The 18,337-nt window shown below is 49.0% G+C and overlaps 1 protein-coding gene across 2 annotated transcripts in view; it reads left to right on the forward strand.

The window, feature by feature from the left end:
- The first annotated feature begins 2,754 nt into the window (after window positions 1-2,754).
- The window catches only part of DNAJC15 (DnaJ heat shock protein family (Hsp40) member C15), a 53,167-nt gene continuing 37,584 nt past the window's right edge, over window positions 2,755-18,337 (forward strand). Inside the window, exons 1-2 of one of the 2 annotated variants that reach the window (XM_075336867.1) lie at window positions 2,755-2,956; window positions 16,494-16,545. In XM_075336867.1, coding sequence (XP_075192982.1) covers window positions 2,858-2,956; window positions 16,494-16,545 — 151 coding nt within the window. In that variant the 5' untranslated portion in view covers window positions 2,755-2,857. Of the gene's footprint in view, window positions 2,957-16,493; window positions 16,546-18,337 lie in introns of those variants that run through there. The other variant, XM_075336866.1, reaches the window with a different exon arrangement.

The raw sequence follows: 18,337 nt of genomic DNA on the forward strand, positions 1-18,337 counted from the left end.
AGCAGGAGCCGGCACTGGCAGCGTGAGAGCTGCGGAGGCTGGTAACGAAGGTAAATATCGGGTAACCACCTTGGTTACCCGATGTTTACCTTGGTTACAGCTTACCGCAGGCTGTCAGACGCTGGCTCCTGCTCCCTGCACATTCAGGATTGTTGCTCTCTCGCTGTCACACACAGCGATGTGTGCTTATCAGCGGAAGAGCAACAATAAAAAAACGAACCAGGGCTGTGTAACGAGCAGCGATCTCACAGCAGGGGCCAGATCGCTGCTCAGTGTCACACACAGCGAGATCGCTAATGAGGTCACAAAAAACGTGACTCAGCAGTGATCTCAGTAGCGATCTCGCTGTGTGTGAAGTACCCCTACACTGGTCTCTATTTCTCTCCTGACCTCACAATGGTCTCTATCTCTCTCCTGACCTTAGGGGTGCTTCACAGACAGCGAGCTCGCTGCCGAGATCGCTGCTGAGTCACGCTTTTTGTGACGCAGCAGTGACATCATTAGCGATCTCGCTGTGTGTGACACTGAGCAGCGATCTGGCCCCTGCTGCGAGATCGCTGCTCGTTACACACAGCCCTGGTTCGTTTTCTTCAAAGCCGCTCTCCTGCTGTGACACACAGATCGCTGTGTGTGACAGCAAGAGAGCGACAAATGAAGCGAGCAGGGAGCAGGAGCCGGCGTCTGACAGCTGAGGTAAGCTGTATCCAAGATAAACATCGGGTAACCAAGGTGGTTACCCGATATTTACCTTAGTTACCAGCCTCCGCAGCTCTCACGCTGCCTGTGCTGCCGGCTCCGGCTCTCTGCACATGTAGCTGCTGTACACATCGGGTTAATTAACCCGATGTGTACAGCAGCTAGGAGAGCAAGGAGCCAGCGCTCAGTGTGCGTGGCTCCCTGCTCTCTGCACATGTAGCTGCATTACACATCGGGTTAATTAACCCGATGTGTACTGTAGCTAGGAGAGCAAGGAGCCAGCGCTTAGTGTGCGCGGCTCCCTGCTCCCTGCTCACACTGGTAACTAATGTAAACATCGGGTAACCATACCCGATGTTTACCTTAGTTACCAGTCTCCGCAGCTTCCAGACGGCGGCTCCGTGCAAGCGCAACGTCGCTTGCACGTCGCTGCTGGCTGGGGGCTGTTCACTGGTCGCTGGTGAGATCTGCCTGTTTGACAGCTCACCAGCGACCATGTAGCGATGCAGCAGCGATCCTGACCAGGTCAGATCGCTGGTCGGATCGCTGCTGCATCGCTAAGTGTGAAGGTACCCTAACAATGGTCTCTATCTCTCTCCTGGCCTCACAATGGTCTCTATCTCTCTCCTGGCCTCACAATGGTCCCTATCTCTCTCCTGACCTTACAATGGTCTCTATCTCTCTCCTGGCCTCACAATGGTCTCTATCTCTCTCCTGGCCTCACAATGGTCCCTATCTCTCTCCTGCTAGACCCTACAAGTCTTTAGGCCCCGTCACACTTTAAGGTCCAGTCACACTAAGCAACTTACCAGCGATCCCAACAACGATAGGGATCGCTGGTAAGTTGCTAGGAGGTTGCTGGTGAGCTGTCACACTGCGACGCTCCAGCGAACCCACCAGCAACCTGACCTGGCAGGGATCGCTGGAGCGTGGCTACACGAGTTGCTGGTGAGCTCACCAGCGACCAGTGTCCAGCCACACGTGCACAGAGCAGGGAGCAGCGCACACTGAGCGCTGGCTCCCTGCTCTCCTAGTTACAGCACACATCGGGTTAATTACCTGATGTGTGCTGTAGCTAATGTGCACAGAGCAGGGAGCAGCGCACAATGCTTAGCGCTGGCTCCTTGCTCTCCTAGCTACAGCACACATCGGGTTAATTACCCGATGTGTGCTGCAGCTAAATGTGCACAGAGCAGGGAGCAGCGCACACTGAGCGCTGGCTCCTTGCTCTCCTAGTTACAGCACACATCGGGTTAATTAACCCGATGTGTCCTGCAGCTACATGTGCACAGAGCAGGAGCCGGCACTGACAGTGAGAGCGGCTGAGTCTGGTATCAAAGGTAAATATCGGGTAACCAAGGACAGGGCTTCTTGGTTACCCGATGTTTACATTGGTTACCTGCCTCTGCAGAAGCCGGCTCCTGCTGCCTGCACATTAGTTGTTGCTGTCTCCCTGTCACACACAGCGATGTGTGCTTCACAGCGGGACAGCAACAACTAAAAAATGGCCCAGGACATTCAGCAACAACCAACGACCTCACAGCAGGGGCCAGGTTGTTGCTGGATGTCACACACAGCAACATCACTAGCAACATCGCTGTTACGTCACAGAAGTTGTTCGTTAGCAGCGATGTTGCTAGCGATGTTGCTAGCGATGTTGCTTTAGTTGTAGATTTGTCTATATCCTGTCTCTAGTTTACTAAAATAATTGGTTTGTAAAAACCTAAAAAATGTAATTATAAGTGATAAACACTATATACAGAAAATACAGATATTCATTGTTGTCACCACTCAGGCAATGCAAGTACTATGCACTACTATTACTGACTGTAAGTGGAGAACAGTATATAAAAATCTGTGCTGAGTTTTTTGTTAATGCTTAAGATAAAATATATAACTATATAAAAATACAAAACATAAAAAAGCGCTGCTAGCAGTTGTAATGGGGGCACTGCGGTCCTGGAAATGTCCCTGACAGCAATCAGCTGCTACGTCACTGGTATCAGCAAATCATTTCTGGAAATGGTAGCGACAAATAGTGAGTAATCCAGCCGCCCTCCCTCTGCAGCTCCATCTCCATCTCCCGCAGTGACACAACTGCACTTCCGGATGTTTTGCAATCGTCATGTTTTGACCTCTGCGGCCACCGTCCTCCTCTGTCATGGCGACCTCCAGTAGCGGCACGGCTTCTTCCGATGCGCTGCACTATGCAGAATATAGGACCAAGACCCCTGTAACCCCGGACCTGGAGCGCAGGCTGGTGAGTATCGGCTGTATGTGCTTGTGGTGCCCTATAGAAGTGATAAGTGACTATATTCTTTATTCTTCTATAGCTGCTGGTTCCCCAATCACCATGACCTGACATTGCATTGCTCTTACATCAGTTCTGCCTGGCTCTGTGCGCAGGGTAAGGGGGGCTCCTGCCTGGCTGTGTGCGCAGGGTAAGGGGGGCTCCTGCCTGGCTGTGTGCGCAGGGTAAGGGGGGCTCCTGCCTGGCTGTGTGCGCAGGGTAAGGGGGGCTCCTGCCTGGCTGTGTGCGCAGGGTAAGGGGGGCTCCTGCCTGGCTGTGTGCGCAGGGTAAGGGGGGCTCCTGCCTGGCTGTGTGCGCAGGGTAAGGGGGGCTCCTGCCTGGCTGTGTGCGCAGGGTAAGGGGGGCTCCTGCCTGGCTGTGTGCGCAGGGTAAGGGGGGCTCCTGCCTGGCTGTGTGCGCAGGGTAAGGGGGGCTCCTGCCTGGCTGTGTGCGCAGGGTAAGGGGGGCTCCTGCCTGGCTCTGTGCGCAGGGTAAAGGGGGCTCCTGCCTGGCTGTGTGCGCAGGGTAAAGGGGGCTCCTGCCTGGCTGTGTGCGCAGGGTAAGGGGGGCTCCTGCCTGGCTGTGTGCGCAGGGTAAGGGGGGCTCCTGCCTGGCTGTGTGCGCAGGGTAAGGGGGGCTCCTGCCTGGCTGTGTGCGCAGGGTAAGGGGGGCTCCTGCCTGGCTGTGTGCGCAGGGTAAGGGGGGCTCCTGCCTGGCTGTGTGCGCAGGGTAAGGGGGGCTCCTGCCTGGCTGTGTGCGCAGGGTAAGGGGGGCTCCTGCCTGGCTGTGTGCGCAGGGTAAGGGGGGCTCCTGCCTGGCTGTGTGCGCAGGGTAAGGGGGGCTCCTGCCTGGCTGTGTGCGCAGGGTAAGGGGGGCTCCTGCCTGGCTGTGTGCGCAGGGTAAGGGGGGCTCCTGCCTGGCTGTGTGCGCAGGGTAAGGGGGGCTCCTGCCTGGCTGTGTGCGCAGGGTAAGGGGGGCTCCTGCCTGGCTGTGTGCGCAGGGTAAGGGGGGCTCCTGCCTGGCTGTGTGCGCAGGGTAAGGGGGGCTCCTGCCTGGCTGTGTGCGCAGGGTAAGGGGAGCTCCTGCCTGGCTGTGTGCGCAGGGTAAGGGGGGCTCCTGCCTGGCTGTGTGCGCAGGGTAAGGGGGGCTCCTGCCTGGCTGTGTGCGCAGGGTAAGGGGGGCTCCTGCCTGGCTGTGTGCGCAGGGTAAGGGGGGCTCCTGCCTGGCTGTGTGCGCAGGGTAAGGGGGGCTCCTGCCTGGCTCTGTGCGCAGGGTAAAGGGGGCTCCTGCCTGGCTGTGTGCGCAGGGTAAGGGGGGCTCCTGCCTGGCTGTGTGCGCAGGGTAAGGGGGGCTCCTGCCTGGCTGTGTGCGCAGGGTAAGGGGGGCTCCTGCCTGGCTGTGTGCGCAGGGTAAGGGGGGCTCCTGCCTGGCTGTGTGCGCAGGGTAAGGGGGGCTCCTGCCTGGCTGTGTGCGCAGGGTAAGGGGGGCTCCTGCCTGGCTGTGTGCGCAGGGTAAGGGGGGCTCCTGCCTGGCTGTGTGCGCAGGGTAAGGGGGGCTCCTGCCTGGCTGTGTGCGCAGGGTAAGGGGGGCTCCTGCCAGGCTCGCCTGACTCTCCCCAATACAAGTCTGTGACTCATCAAACTGCACTGATGATATGAGTACGGTCCAATATATGCGGAGACAAACAATGGAGGAGATGGACAGATTAATCTCTCTCTCTTCTCTGCAGCTGTGATCCGATCGCAAGATTAGATCAGTCGCATGTCACTCGGATCACACTTGCAGCAGAGTCTGAGCTGAAGGTCATTTAGCATATCGTATCCGATGCTCTCACAATGGGTGCCATACACAAGTGTGACCCCGGCCTTATGGTAAAAATTAAATGTTAACTTGATTCTGTTTTTTGGCAGATCAGGGTTGTATCAGGGTTAATTGTTCGGAGACGTAATATTGATTTGTACAATTTTTGGGGTCCATGTGACTTTTTGATCTTCTCTTGTATTTTTTGGTGGGAGGGTGATGTGACCACTTTACAGAAATTCTGTATTTTTATTTTTGTTGCGTTGGATTTTCAATATTTTTATATTTCAGTACTTTGGACAATTTATGCATGATGTGATAAATTTATTTTTTTCCTTTTTGATTTCACAGTGTATAATTTTAGTTTGTTTTTTTTTTTTGTCCCTTTTAGGGGGTTAAACCTGCGATCACTTTTATATCTTGATGTACTTCAGTACCGTAATGTTATTGTACAATTACAGGTCTCTTGAGTGCTGCACTAACATGGCAGACGTAGGGGCCTCAATTAAAAGGCTGTGCGCACACTGCTTGGCGTGGAATGTCCAAATCATCCTAAAACACTGAAAACGCTTTAAAAATTGGGAGTTTCTGCTCTGAAAACTACAAAATGATTGTATGCGCATGCGCTAACTGATGCTACTGTGATGAGGGACAGGACCAAGTAGGAGGTTGAACTGTTGCGATTGGATTTAGCTCTGATTTCTGCAGATCTTCACCTGGGCCTTAGTTTGCATAGTTACCATGAATGTATGGCACATATCATTAAGGGACGTTTAAAGGGAAGCTGTCATTAGGTTTGTGGCCCACTGAGCAATCAGTGTCATTCTACAGCTGGGGTTTATCATTTCCTACATGACCCCATCAGATCTGCCTGCTTTGGTATTAAAGGAAACCAACCACCAGGTTTTTGCCCTATAAACTAAGGGTAGTGGCATAATGGCCCTTAGGATGCTGATTAAAATGAGACCTTTAACTGAGAAATCCGAATCTTGATTGCAGAGTAATCTTTGTCCAAACATCCCCAATTACATCGTTGGTACAGTGCCTCGAGCATCGGGGCAGGACTTTGTGGGTTGGGTCATGCACATGCACATACCACGGTCTCCAGTGCCATTTTATTGATAACACTGTAAACACTAATATAAGCGGTGCATTCACATACTTTTTTTATCATGGCATGCGCTTCCGCCGCTCAGTCATCTCTGCAGTGTCCTCAGTAAAATAGCGCTGAAGATAGCAGTTCATGTATGCGCTAAGTCTGGTGCCATTTTATTGAAGACTTGGAGAAAATCTTGAAAATAATACTGCGCATGCGCTGCATATAACGCTAATCGTGGTGGAAGAGGGGAGAAATTGTAAGAGGGGAGGAATCATTACTAAAAAGTTGACCCACAAAGTCCCGCCCTGATGCTCAAGGCACTGCACCAATTATGTAATTTTGGAAAGTTTGGACAAAGATTACGCTGCAATCAAGACTCAGATTTATCAGCTGAAGGAATCATTTTAATCAGCATACTAGTGCAATTATGACACTGCCTTTAGTTTATAGGTCAAAAACCTGGTGTTTGGTTCCCTTTAAGTCAGTAAAATGTATACATTAAAGAGTTGTAGAGTGAAAGGCATAAATCCTGCACTTCATCAACCCCGTAGGTATGTGCCCTTTGTTGATGGTAAAGTTTTAATCTTTTTGCAACCTAATAATGATACAACTATCATTGAAAAGTACACCGAAACGCGTGTCGGGAAGGGTGCCATGCACACGAGATGGACTCCTACCTGGTAAAGACCAACCCCTGTATTACATTGCTTGTGGTGACTTCACATAATTCAGGCTTTGATTACTAGTTATTTAGAAGTAGTAACAACTATTTTAGTTGTTGTATATTACTTTGTGGCGTCCATCTCCTGACACATCACACGCTGCTCGACAGTGATCCTCTGTTGTTCATTGTCTGCTTTATACTTATACATTACTGACATTTTCCATATGCTAAGTTCCACATGGGCCATTACAGGTGTACAGACCCTAAGGCTGTCCTTCTTCTAATTCAGTCACCTCGCCCTGTGCAGACTGACAGCGGATTGCCCCATTATAGTTTACTACTTGCCATTACCATTACCTGTGGCATCATTGCTACTGTGAATCCTTGCTATGATTTATTCCAGCACATCAGCAGTTTTGTTCCATTCCATTAGGTCCAATTTTTCACACCTGTATTTCAGTAAGGAATTTGTCAGTATATACCGTATTTTTCGGACTATAAGACGCACCCTGGTTTTAGAGGAGGAAAATGGGAAAATAAAACTTTAAGCAAAAAATGTGGTCATGACACACTGTTATGGGGCGAGGATCTGCTGCTGACACTGTTATGGGGGTAATGTCCCCAAATTCTCTACTAAGGTACCCCATCCTGGTAATGATCCTCCTGCCTTGTATATGATCCTGCTATAAACCCCCATCCAGCCTGTTCACATACCCCCCCCCATCCAGCCTGTTCACATACCCCCCCCATCCAGCCTGTTCACATACCCCCCCCATCCAGCCTGTTCACATACCCCCCCCCATCCAGCCTGTTCACATACCCCCCCCATCCAGCCTGTTCACATACCCCCCCCATCCAGCCTGTTCACATACCCCCCCCATCCAGCCTGTTCACATACCCCCCCCCATCCAGCCTGTTCACATACCCCCCCCCATCCAGCCTGTTCACATACCCCCCCATCCAGCCTGTTCACATACCCCCCCCCATCCAGCCTGTTCACATACCCCCCCCCATCCAGCCTGTTCACATACCCCCCCCCATCCAGCCTGTTCACATACCCCCCCCATCCAGCCTGTTCACATACCCCCCCATCCAGCCTGTTCACATACCCCCCCCATCCAGCCTGTTCACATACCCCCCCCATCCAGCCTGTTCACATACCCCCCCCCCCATCCAGCCTGTTCACATACCCCCCCCCCCATCCAGCCTGTTCACATACCCCCCCCCCCCATCCAGCCTGTTCACATACCCCCCCCCCCATCCAGCCTGTTCACATACCCCCCCATCCAGCCTGTTCACGTACCCCCCCCCCATCCAGCCTGTTCACGTACCCCCCCCCCCATCCAGCCTGTTCACGTACCCCCCCCATCCAGCCTGTTCACGTACCCCCCCCCCCCATCCAGCCTGTTCACGTACCCCCCCCCCCCATCCAGCCTGTTCACGTACACCCCCCCCCATCCAGCCTGTTCACGTACACCCCCCCCCCATCCAGCCTGTTCACGTACACCCCCCCCCCCATCCAGCCTGTTCACGTACACCCCCCCCCCCATCCAGCCTGTTCACGTACACCCCCCCCCCCATCCAGCCTGTTCACGTACACCCCCCCCCCCCCATCCAGCCTGTTCACGTACACCCCCCCCCCCCCCATCCAGCCTGTTCACGTACACCCCCCCCCCCCCATCCAGCCTGTTCACGTACACCCCCCCCCCCATCCAGCCTGTTCACGTACCCCCCCCCATCCAGCCTGTTCACGTACACCCCCCCCCCCCATCCAGCCTGTTCACGTACACCCCCCCCCCCCATCCAGCCTGTTCACGTACACCCCCCCCCCATCCAGCCTGTTCACGTACACCCCCCCCCCCCCATCCAGCCTGTTCACGTACACCCCCCCCCCCCATCCAGCCTGTTCACGTACACCCCCCCCCCCCCCATCCAGCCTGTTCACGTACACCCCCCCCCCCCATCCAGCCTGTTCACGTACCCCCCCCCCATCCAGCCTGTTCACATACCCCCATCCTATATGGCCTGTATCCTATAGCACAGAGAAAAAAATAAACGTTTATACTCACCTTTTCCTCACTCCCTGCAGCACCGATCATATCTTCCTCTCTGGCACGCTGATCTGTGTGTGTGGAGCCGTTCCCCTGCTGCATCGTGATGTCTTCCTGTCTGTGCCGATCAGCTGACCAGCACAGATCAGGTGACCGGCACAGACAGGAAGACATCACGTGCAGCAGGGGGACGGCTCCACACACGGGGACGGGTGAGTGTACTGATTCACTGCACCCCGCGCTGGTAATGACGCGCGGGGGGCAGTGAATACAGCTGCACATGATCACTCCAGGCTGTAATTGCCAGGGGTGATCATGCGGACCGGCTCTTTACTATGCGCGCGTCCCCGCTCGTCCTCCCGCCCACCTGTCAGTGCCGGCTTCAGCGCTGAGAGATGGGCGGGAGGATGGGCGTGCATATGTAATGAGCGGGCCCACGTGGTCACGAACAGACGCTGCTGCTGCCTGCTCGTGCCCCCGATGACCTGCAGCACCCTCATTCCCAGCCGCAGCCCTATAGTCAGACCATAAGACGCACCCCCAACTTTCCCCCAACATTTGGGGGAAAAAAAGTGCGTCTTATGGTCCGAAAAATACGGTAGTTATCCGCATCTGCTGTAATTTCTCTTGTTGTTGTTTTTTTTTTTTTTTCATGTAGTTTTGCATTTTTGGCTCCACTTAATTCTGGTATAATTATTTACCTCTATAATAATAATAATAATAATAATAATAATAATAATAATAATAATAATAATAATAATAATAATAAATTTTATTCATTTATATAGCGCTATTAATTCCACAGCGCTTTACATACATTGGCAACACTGTCCCCATTGGGGCTCACAATCTAGAGTCCCTATCTGTATGTCTTTGGAGTGTGGGAGGAAACCGGAGAACCCAGAGGAAACCCACGCAAACACGGGGAGGACATACAAACTCCTTGCAGATGGTGTCCTTGGTGGGATTTGAACCCAGGACCCCAGCGCTGCAAGACTGCAGTGCTAACCACTGAACCACCGTGCCGCCCTATAATAACATAGATCTTAACATCGCTTTACTTATTGCACTCAGTCGCTTTCCATTTTGGTACAACTTATTACCACTACTTGCTGTGATTATAGCCAATAGCACTTAGTCACTTTCTATTTCTATACCGCACTTACCTGGTGTCATTATGTAGGATACACTTACCTTGTACATTTTCTCATTGTGCACCAGCCCCCCCTTTTCCTTTTGTGTTTGTAAGTTTATCTTGTCTTTTACTTGTTTTTTAATATTACCTTCTCTCCGTGACCCTTCTTCGTCAGTGGTTGTTGTGAATCTCCACAGCTTTGAAATGGCCATGTGTGGCACACTAAACCACAGCGGAATAACGAGGCACCGAACTTCTTAGCGGTTCACCGAAAAAGTATAATAATAAAATAAAATGTACATATTGGCCAGGGTGTTTTCTCTCGTTGTAGCTTGGGGGGTCTTCTGACTAGTGATGAGTGAGCAGTGCACTACCGTGTTAAGTACTCGTAACGAGCGGTTGGAAGCTCGGATGACCTCAACTAGTGTATCGAGTATAATGGAAGTCAATGGAAAACAATCATTTTTCTAAAAGATCTGCTGGAAAAATGTTCAAGTTCCCCATTGACTTCCAATATACAAGTACATGAGCCGAGCGTGCATTGAGCACCTGAGCATGGTAGTGCTCACTCATCACTAGTGCCGATATGCCATAAAGACGTGCAGCGGCCACTCTTCTCATAGTCGCCACATTGATGCAATTTGGTGCGAGAGCGAGGTAAAACAGGAGAAGCACATTGTGCCCTGATCAGTTTTATTGATTCAGGGTTATTTTTAGGGAAAAGAGACGGGCCACAGGACTGCAACGTGTAACAATGACATGCTCAATCTGCCCCATTGTTAATAGCTAAGCACATCACTCCCAGTACGTGACTTTTTTTGTATATGACTTTATGCTATTTGCCAATTTTTTTTCAGATGAATACTTGCAATTTTTCTTAAATGATTAATTCCACCTTCAGAACAGATTACAGCAGCAGCAAACTTTCTTTATACATTTTCCTATTTTATTGCACGCTTTAAAATCCTTGACTGGAATAAACTCAGAAGAGATACAAGCTGAAAGGATGTTTTTCTTCTACTTTTGTTGTCGGTTTTGTCAGAATCCTTGGTTCCGTATGAATAAGAAGTCTCATTTGTGGGTGACATTGTAATAGGATTTTTCGAAAGGTCAAGTCTGTCAATAAAATGTGCCCGGCTCAGTGCGGGGTAAGCGTCTCCATAAACTGAACGGTGGAAGACTACAGTGGCCACCAAAGGTTTTGCATTTTATTTTAAAATGTGATTACCTCTGCCTATTTACTATGAAGCCATTTTCCTGGTGATTTTCGTAAACCAGAAGCAAATGTTTGTCAGCTCGAAGGGTGAAAATTGTGTTTGACATTGGTTCATCCCTTTATGTGCTAGTTTTCCACATTTGCAGGGTCAAATGTTTTGCCTGCTTTGTCTTGAAACTGTAATTTGGCCAAAAATTGTTGTTTTTTTTTGGTTTGTGTCTTTTTTTTTGTGTGGATAAAACATGGCAAAGATAAAGCCAAATGTATCACCAGATGTAAGGAAGTTTATTATTCTAAGAGTCAAGTGAGAGGAAAAAACAGAGAGGTGGGAGTCGTTCAACTGTTCTCAGAGTCAAGTGTCACGTATAGAAAAAAAATGTTATGGACCAGCCGACAAACCTAGAAGTGGATGACCACGGAAAACGCCTTCTAAAGAGGAAGAGGACCAACCACCAGGATACCAGGATTTTCATATATAAACTAAAGCCAGTGCTATACTGGCGATATTATGCCTTCCTCCCCCCTATCTATGTTATTCCAAGGGGGAGGCAGGACAGGCAGGCAGGCAGGCGCAAGAATAACCCGACCCACCTATTAGATATTCCGTTGCACCTCTCATCAAATAACAGTGCATTTCACAAACTTTACTTGCCTGTATTTCAGAAACTATACATCAGATCTCACAACTAAAGGTGTGTTTAGAATGAGCATGATAGCACCAGTATAGCACTGGCTTCAGTTTTTATATAGAAAAATCCTGGTGGTTGGTCCTCTTTAAGAAAAACTCTTATCTAATGTCCATAAAAGTGCTGTACAGATTTTGCACGAAATAAACAAAGAATATGGAGTGAAAGGGAGTTGCCAAATTGTGACGTGACTGCTAAGTGCAGTAAGCTTGAATGCACAAGCACAACCGGAAGGCGCAACTTGAGTTTGCCAAAGAACACAGCCCAATGGAAAGCGTTTTTGTCTAAAGCAGTGTTCCGCAACTCCAGTCACCAACAGTGCTTATTTTCAGGCTGTCCTTAGTATTACACAGGTGATAAATTAACACTTGCACAGGTGAGGATTCCAGCACCTGTGCAACACTAAGGAAATCCTGAAAACACGCACTGTTGGTGGCTCTTGAAGACTGGAGTTGAGGAACAATGGTCTAAAGGCCGCTTTACACGCAATGACATTGCTAATGAGATGTCGTTGGGGTCACGGAATTCGTGACGCACATCCATTCTCGTTAGCGACGTCGTTGTGTGTGACACGTACGAGCGACCGCTAATGATCAAAAATACTCACCTTATCGTTGATTGTTGACACGCTGTCCATTTTCCAAATATTGTTGCTGTTGCAGGACGCAGGTTGTTCGTCGTTCCTGCAGCAGCACACATCGCTATGTGTGACACCACAGGAACGAGGAACCTCACCTTACCCTGGGGCCGCCCGCAATGAGAAAGGAAGGAGGTGGGCAGGATGTTTGTCCCGCTCATCTCCGCCCATACGCTTCTTTTGGGCGGCCGCTTAGTGACGTCGCTGTGACGCCGAACGAACCGCCCCCTTAGAAAGGAGGTGGTTCGCCGGTCACAGCGACGTTGCTAGGCAGGTAAGTAGTGTGACGGGTCCGAGTGATGTTGTGCGCCACAGGCAGCGATTTGCCCGTGACGCACAACCGACGGGGGCGGGTACACTCGCTAGCGAGATCGCAGCGTGTAAAGTGGCCTTATGGTGTTGTGGTTGGCTGTTTCCAAGTTCAATCTGTTTGGTACCTTACATCATTAAGTTTTCCAATTGGGCGCTATATATATAGTGTGTGGCATCACTACCAAATGCCTACAGTGAAACATGGTGGTGGCGCTGTCATTGTTTGGGGCTGCTTTTCTGCATTCGACATTGGCCATCTGAATAGAATTGATGGAAGTATGAATGCTACCATGTACAAAGAGATATTGGAGAATGTAATGCTGCCACATGGTAAAACCAAAGAAGGCAGAGGCTAGAAATTCCAGCAAGACAATGATCCTAAGTATACATCCAATTTAGGAAAAAAAATTGGTTAGCAAAGAAAAATGTTCACATGTTGCAATGGTCAAGGTAATCAACGGATTTACACCTTTGGGATGAGTTAGGGTGACGAGTTGGGCCCTGTACCCATAGCAATAAAGATTAAGTGTTTGCAAATGGAATGGAGCAGAATCCCTCAAGATATCTTGAATACCCGAGTGGCTTCAATGCCCTGTCAGTGTGCTGCAGTAATGAAAGCAAGAGGATATGCTACAAAATACTAAGCTATGGCATTGCACACAATGAATTACTCTCAATGTTGTGATCAATAAATAGTATGTGCAGAACTATTGACAGTTTTCTTTAATTAAATGACCATACCTGTATTACAAGCATTTTAGTTAAAATTAAAGTCCATGCACTTTCAGGTCATCACCAGGAAAATGGCATCACAGCAGCCAGACAGAAGTAATCACACTTTAAAAAAAAAAAAACTAAGAAAAACAAACAACTTTTGGTCTCTATTTTATTTAGCAGTTATCAAAACAGCTATCCTTCCCACGCGGAAAAATCTGGAAATGTCAAGTAAATAAAGTGTGACATGTCTTAGGCTTCATTTAGGCATCTATTTTTCTGATACATTTCCTATTTCTGGTGAAATGCCGTAATAATATTGGGAATTATTTAGGCACACAATAGATAAAGGTCACCCCCAGTCTTTGGAAAATTCCCACTTTCTTTTATCAGTTTTATTCTTTGTGATGAGTGGCTTCTGCACCTTGTATGGTGATTTATTTATGGGGTTTTGTACTGGTATTCCCATTCCATTTTTTAGGCAATGGCTGCGATGAGTCAGCGTATTATGGTTTCACTACATAGAAATAAAGTCAAAGCGCTTTGCTCACAGAATTTGAAATAAACTATAGAAGCATAAAATACAAGGATGGCACATAAAATACAGAACAAACACCTCAGCAGAATGGAAAATGTCACTGCCTGGGATTGGGATGTGAATCATTTCTGTTCGCTGGAGAAATTCAAGTCTTCATAACTATTCCAGCTGGGGTAGAGACAGATGGTCTGTGCTGCTCTCGCTCGCTGCTAATCAGTGGTACCTGTAACTTATACCCAGAGATGACGGCACGGATTGAGATGTAACTTATCGGACCTTATAGGTCATATCTCTAATTACCATAGAAATAGATGTTACTGGTTTTTACTTTTGTGGCTTTAGTCCCTAATGCTCAGCACATATATACATCAGTAAAGTTATCCATTAGAGGTGACTCAGAGTAGTGCGGTATTATATGGCAGGCTGCGGCAAGATGTTTCCATACAGAACAAGCTGGTGTTTCTGGCGAGCATCTCCAACACATCCACAGATGGATACAAGTGTATAGATGGGCTCTACTGATTTTACATCTTTCCACTGCAGACTTTATTCATGTTTTGGTCTAGTCTTTTCTCTTCCAAGACTCCTAACTTTTAATGAACCACCCATGTCAGGGCTGGTTTTTTTTTTTAGGGGCGAGTAGTAGATCTCCTTCTCTCCTCCTCTCATTCACTCCTCACACAACCGACTCCAAGACTTCTCCCGAGCATCCCCAGTCTCCTGGAACTCGCTGCCTCAACACGTCAGACTATCTACTACACTTGCAAACTTCAAACGGAACCTGAAAACCCATCTGTTCAGAAATGCCTATAACCTTCAATGACCCCACTGCCCCACCACCGTGCAGAGCTGCCGCCCCACCACCGTGCGGAGCTACCACCCCACCTACTGTCACTTCCCCAAAATCCTATAGAATGTAATCCCGCAAGGGCAGGGCCCTCTTCCCTCTGTACTAGTCTGTCTACTGTAACTTGTATATGTATTCTGTATGTAACCCCTTCTCATGTACAGCACCATGGAATCAATGGTGCTGTATAAATAAATAATAATAATAAATAGTTTTCAATTTCATAATGTCGCCATATAATAGAAAAAAAGGGGACAAATTGGTGACCAAAATTCCATTGTTTTTATGGTTTTCTTTTTTACAGCGTTAAAGCACCACTCCAGTGTTTTTGTTTTCTTCTATCACCACTGGAGTTTTTAACCGAACATCCTGGCCCCTGTCTTATAGTCACCCTCTGGTGGTTTCACCTTTTACCGACGCCACTTCGGTCCTGCAGCGTCATCTTGTGACTGCAACTTCTGATTGGCCAGAAGTTATGTCATAAATTGTCAATACGAGTCTATGAGAGCCAGAACAAGGCTCTCATAGAGTTACATTAATTTGTGACCTCTGGGTCACTCCATGAAACACTGGAGCTGCCAGCAGGTCACAAATCATAGGAGATGACAAGAGGGTTGCTTTAAAAAGATGAAGCCACCAGAAGGAGAGTATAAGACCTGGGGGCAGGGGACTTAGATTTGAAGCATCATTCTAGCACTGATAAAAAAAAAAAATGGTGGAGTGGTGCTTTTAAATATGTGGTAAAAGTGAAACGGCATCATGATTCTTCAGGCTACTATTATAAGGATGCCAAACTTTTATATTTTCTTTAACATATATCTTAGTCGTTAAATTCTGACTTTTGTTATAAAAAAAAAAGTCAAATTGGCAACCCTGATGTGGGCCTTCTGTAAGCCATCAGTTGCCATGGCAACCTATTAGCACCCTATGTCATGAGGGTGGGAGTGACGAGCTCCCAGAACGGTGCACCAACCGAATTGTGTTAATTAAAGGGGTTGTTCACTACTTTTAGCATTGATGTCTTATCCTATGGATAGGTCATCCACTTCTGATCGGCTGGGGTTTGACACCCGGTACCCACGCTGATCAGCTGCACTCGGTGGCGGTGGCATCAGGCGGATGGAGATGCACAGTTCCGCAGCTGCCCATCTTCTGATAGTGGATGCAGCCCAATACTGCACATCCTCTCCTTATTGATTGGAATAGAAGGAGAATGTGCAGTACCCGGCCACAGCCTCTATCAGAAGACGGAGCAGCTCAGAAACTGAACATTTCCGGCCACCTGCTTCTGCCGCCGGCACCGAGAACATCTGATCGACGGGGTGTCGGAACCTTGGCTGATCCGACATTGATAACCTATCATAAAGATAGGCCACCAATGTGAAAGGTAGTGGAGAACCTCTTTAACTGATATGCTCTGTGCTTTCAGTGACAGATGCTGGTTGTATACCACAGTCGGCACCCGCCATGTTGGAGCTGGCTCAGCTCTCTAAACCCTTGAATCCTCCCTGTCCTGCGTGTGTACGGTGGTTAAAGGATAGAGTTATTGAAACTTCAAAGATCATCATTCTCTGACAACCACAGACTGCCTGACTGTTGGGGAGATGAAGGGGTTGGAAACCATTCATCTATAGTATGATAGATTAACAATGATCTATATCGCTGATCAGGTTGGATCGCTGATCTCTAAGCTAAGCCAATAAAATATTTGAAGAGCAGCCTACTGTATATCTGGATCTGTAAATTGGAATTGACCTACTTGTACATGTGTATATTTTATGTTTTGTTTTTATTCTTTTCATATATAGGGGGGCACTCTGATTGCGGTGGGACTCGGAGTTGCTGCAGCTGCTTTTGCAGGTATGTACATTTATTTTCTCAGCCTCAGTGACTTTATGTGAATTCAGGAAAGCTCTTGGCTCATTCATTAGAGAACGCTTGTAGGTTTGTTACCAATGATTGATGTTAGACTGTGTTCACATAGTGTTTGTTTTTTTTTTTTTTTTTATGTAAATTAAAATCTGCTTTTTACAGGACCAGGAAAAGCTATGAGCTTTCCGAAACCTCATGCACACTGGTTTTATTTTTCTTCTAACTAAATTTGTGAACCGCAACATGTTTTAATTCTGCAGCATGTCAATTCTTTCCATGATGTTAAGGCCCTGTGCTGTGGGATTTGCTGCGATTTTGCTACATGAATTGCTGCAGAAAATGTTCATAACCTTTCTGCAGTCCTTCCCTAGCAAAACATATGGTAAAATCAAATGTTGTGCGCACACTGCAGTTTTTTCCCCTACAGGTTTTGCTGCAGAATTTCCACTGCGGAATTACCGTATTTTTCGGACCATAAGACGCACTTTTTTTCCCCCAAATGTTGGGGGAAAGTTGGGGGTGCGTCTTATGGTCTGACTATAAGGCTGCGGCTGGGAATGAGGGTGCTGCGGGTCATCGGGGGCACGAGCAGGCAGCAGCAGCGCCTGCCGTGACCACGTGGGCCCGCTCATTACATATGCACGCCCATCCTCCCGCCCATCTCTCAGCGCTGAAGCCGGCACTGACAGGTGGGCGGGGAGGACGAGCGGGGACGCGCGCATAGTAAAGAGCCGGCCGCATGATCACCCCTGGCAATTACAGCCTGGAGTGATCATGTGCGGCTGTATTCACTGCCCCCCCGCGCGTCATCATCAGCGCGGGGTGCAGTGAATCAGTGCACTCACCCATCCCCGTGTGTGGAGCCGCCCCCCTGCTGCACGCGATGTCTTCCTGTCTGTGCCGGTCAGCTGATCTGTGCTGAGCCGGTCAGCTGATCTGTGCTGAGCTGGTCAGCTGATCGGCACAGACAGGAAGACATCGCGATGCAGCAGGGGAACGGCTCCACACACACAGATCAGCGTGCCAGAGAGTATGATGTGATCGGTGCTGCAGGGAGTGAGGAAAAGGTGAGTATAAACGTTTATTTTTTTCTCTGTGCTATAGGATACAGGCCATATACCAGGATGGTATATGAGCACGATGGGGGCATATAGCAGGATGGGAGTATATGAGCAGGAGGGATGGGGGGGGGGGTATGTGAACAGGCTGGATGGGGGGGGGGGGTATGTGAACAGGCTGGATGGGGGGGGGGGGGTATGTGAACAGGCTGGATGGGGGGGGGGGTATGTGAACAGGCTGGATGGGGGGGGGTATGTGAACAGGCTGGATGGGGGGGGGGGTATGTGAACAGGCTGGATGGGGGGGGGTATGTGAACAGGCTGGATGGGGGGGGGGTATGTGAACAGGCTGGATGGGGGGGGTATGTGAACAGGCTGGATGGGGGGGTATGTGAACAGGATGGGGGTTTATAGCAGGATCATATACAAGGCAGGAGGATCATTACCAGGATGGGGTACCTTAGTAGAGAATTTGGGGACATTACCCCCATAACAGTGTCAGCAGCAGATCCTCGCCCCATAACAGTGTGTCATGACCACATTTTTTGCTTAAAGTTTTATTTTCCCATTTTCCTCCTCTAAAACCAGGGTGCGTCTTATAGTCCGGTGCGTCTTATAGTCCGAAAAATACGGTAATGTGCATGTCACTTCTTTTCTGCAGGTAGCTGCGGTATTTTACACCATTGACTGTAATGTAATCATGAAATACCGCAGGGAATAAC

This window comes from Anomaloglossus baeobatrachus, chromosome 2 (genome assembly GCF_048569485.1).
Source record: "Anomaloglossus baeobatrachus isolate aAnoBae1 chromosome 2, aAnoBae1.hap1, whole genome shotgun sequence".
Classification (NCBI taxonomy): domain Eukaryota; kingdom Metazoa; phylum Chordata; class Amphibia; order Anura; family Aromobatidae; genus Anomaloglossus; species Anomaloglossus baeobatrachus.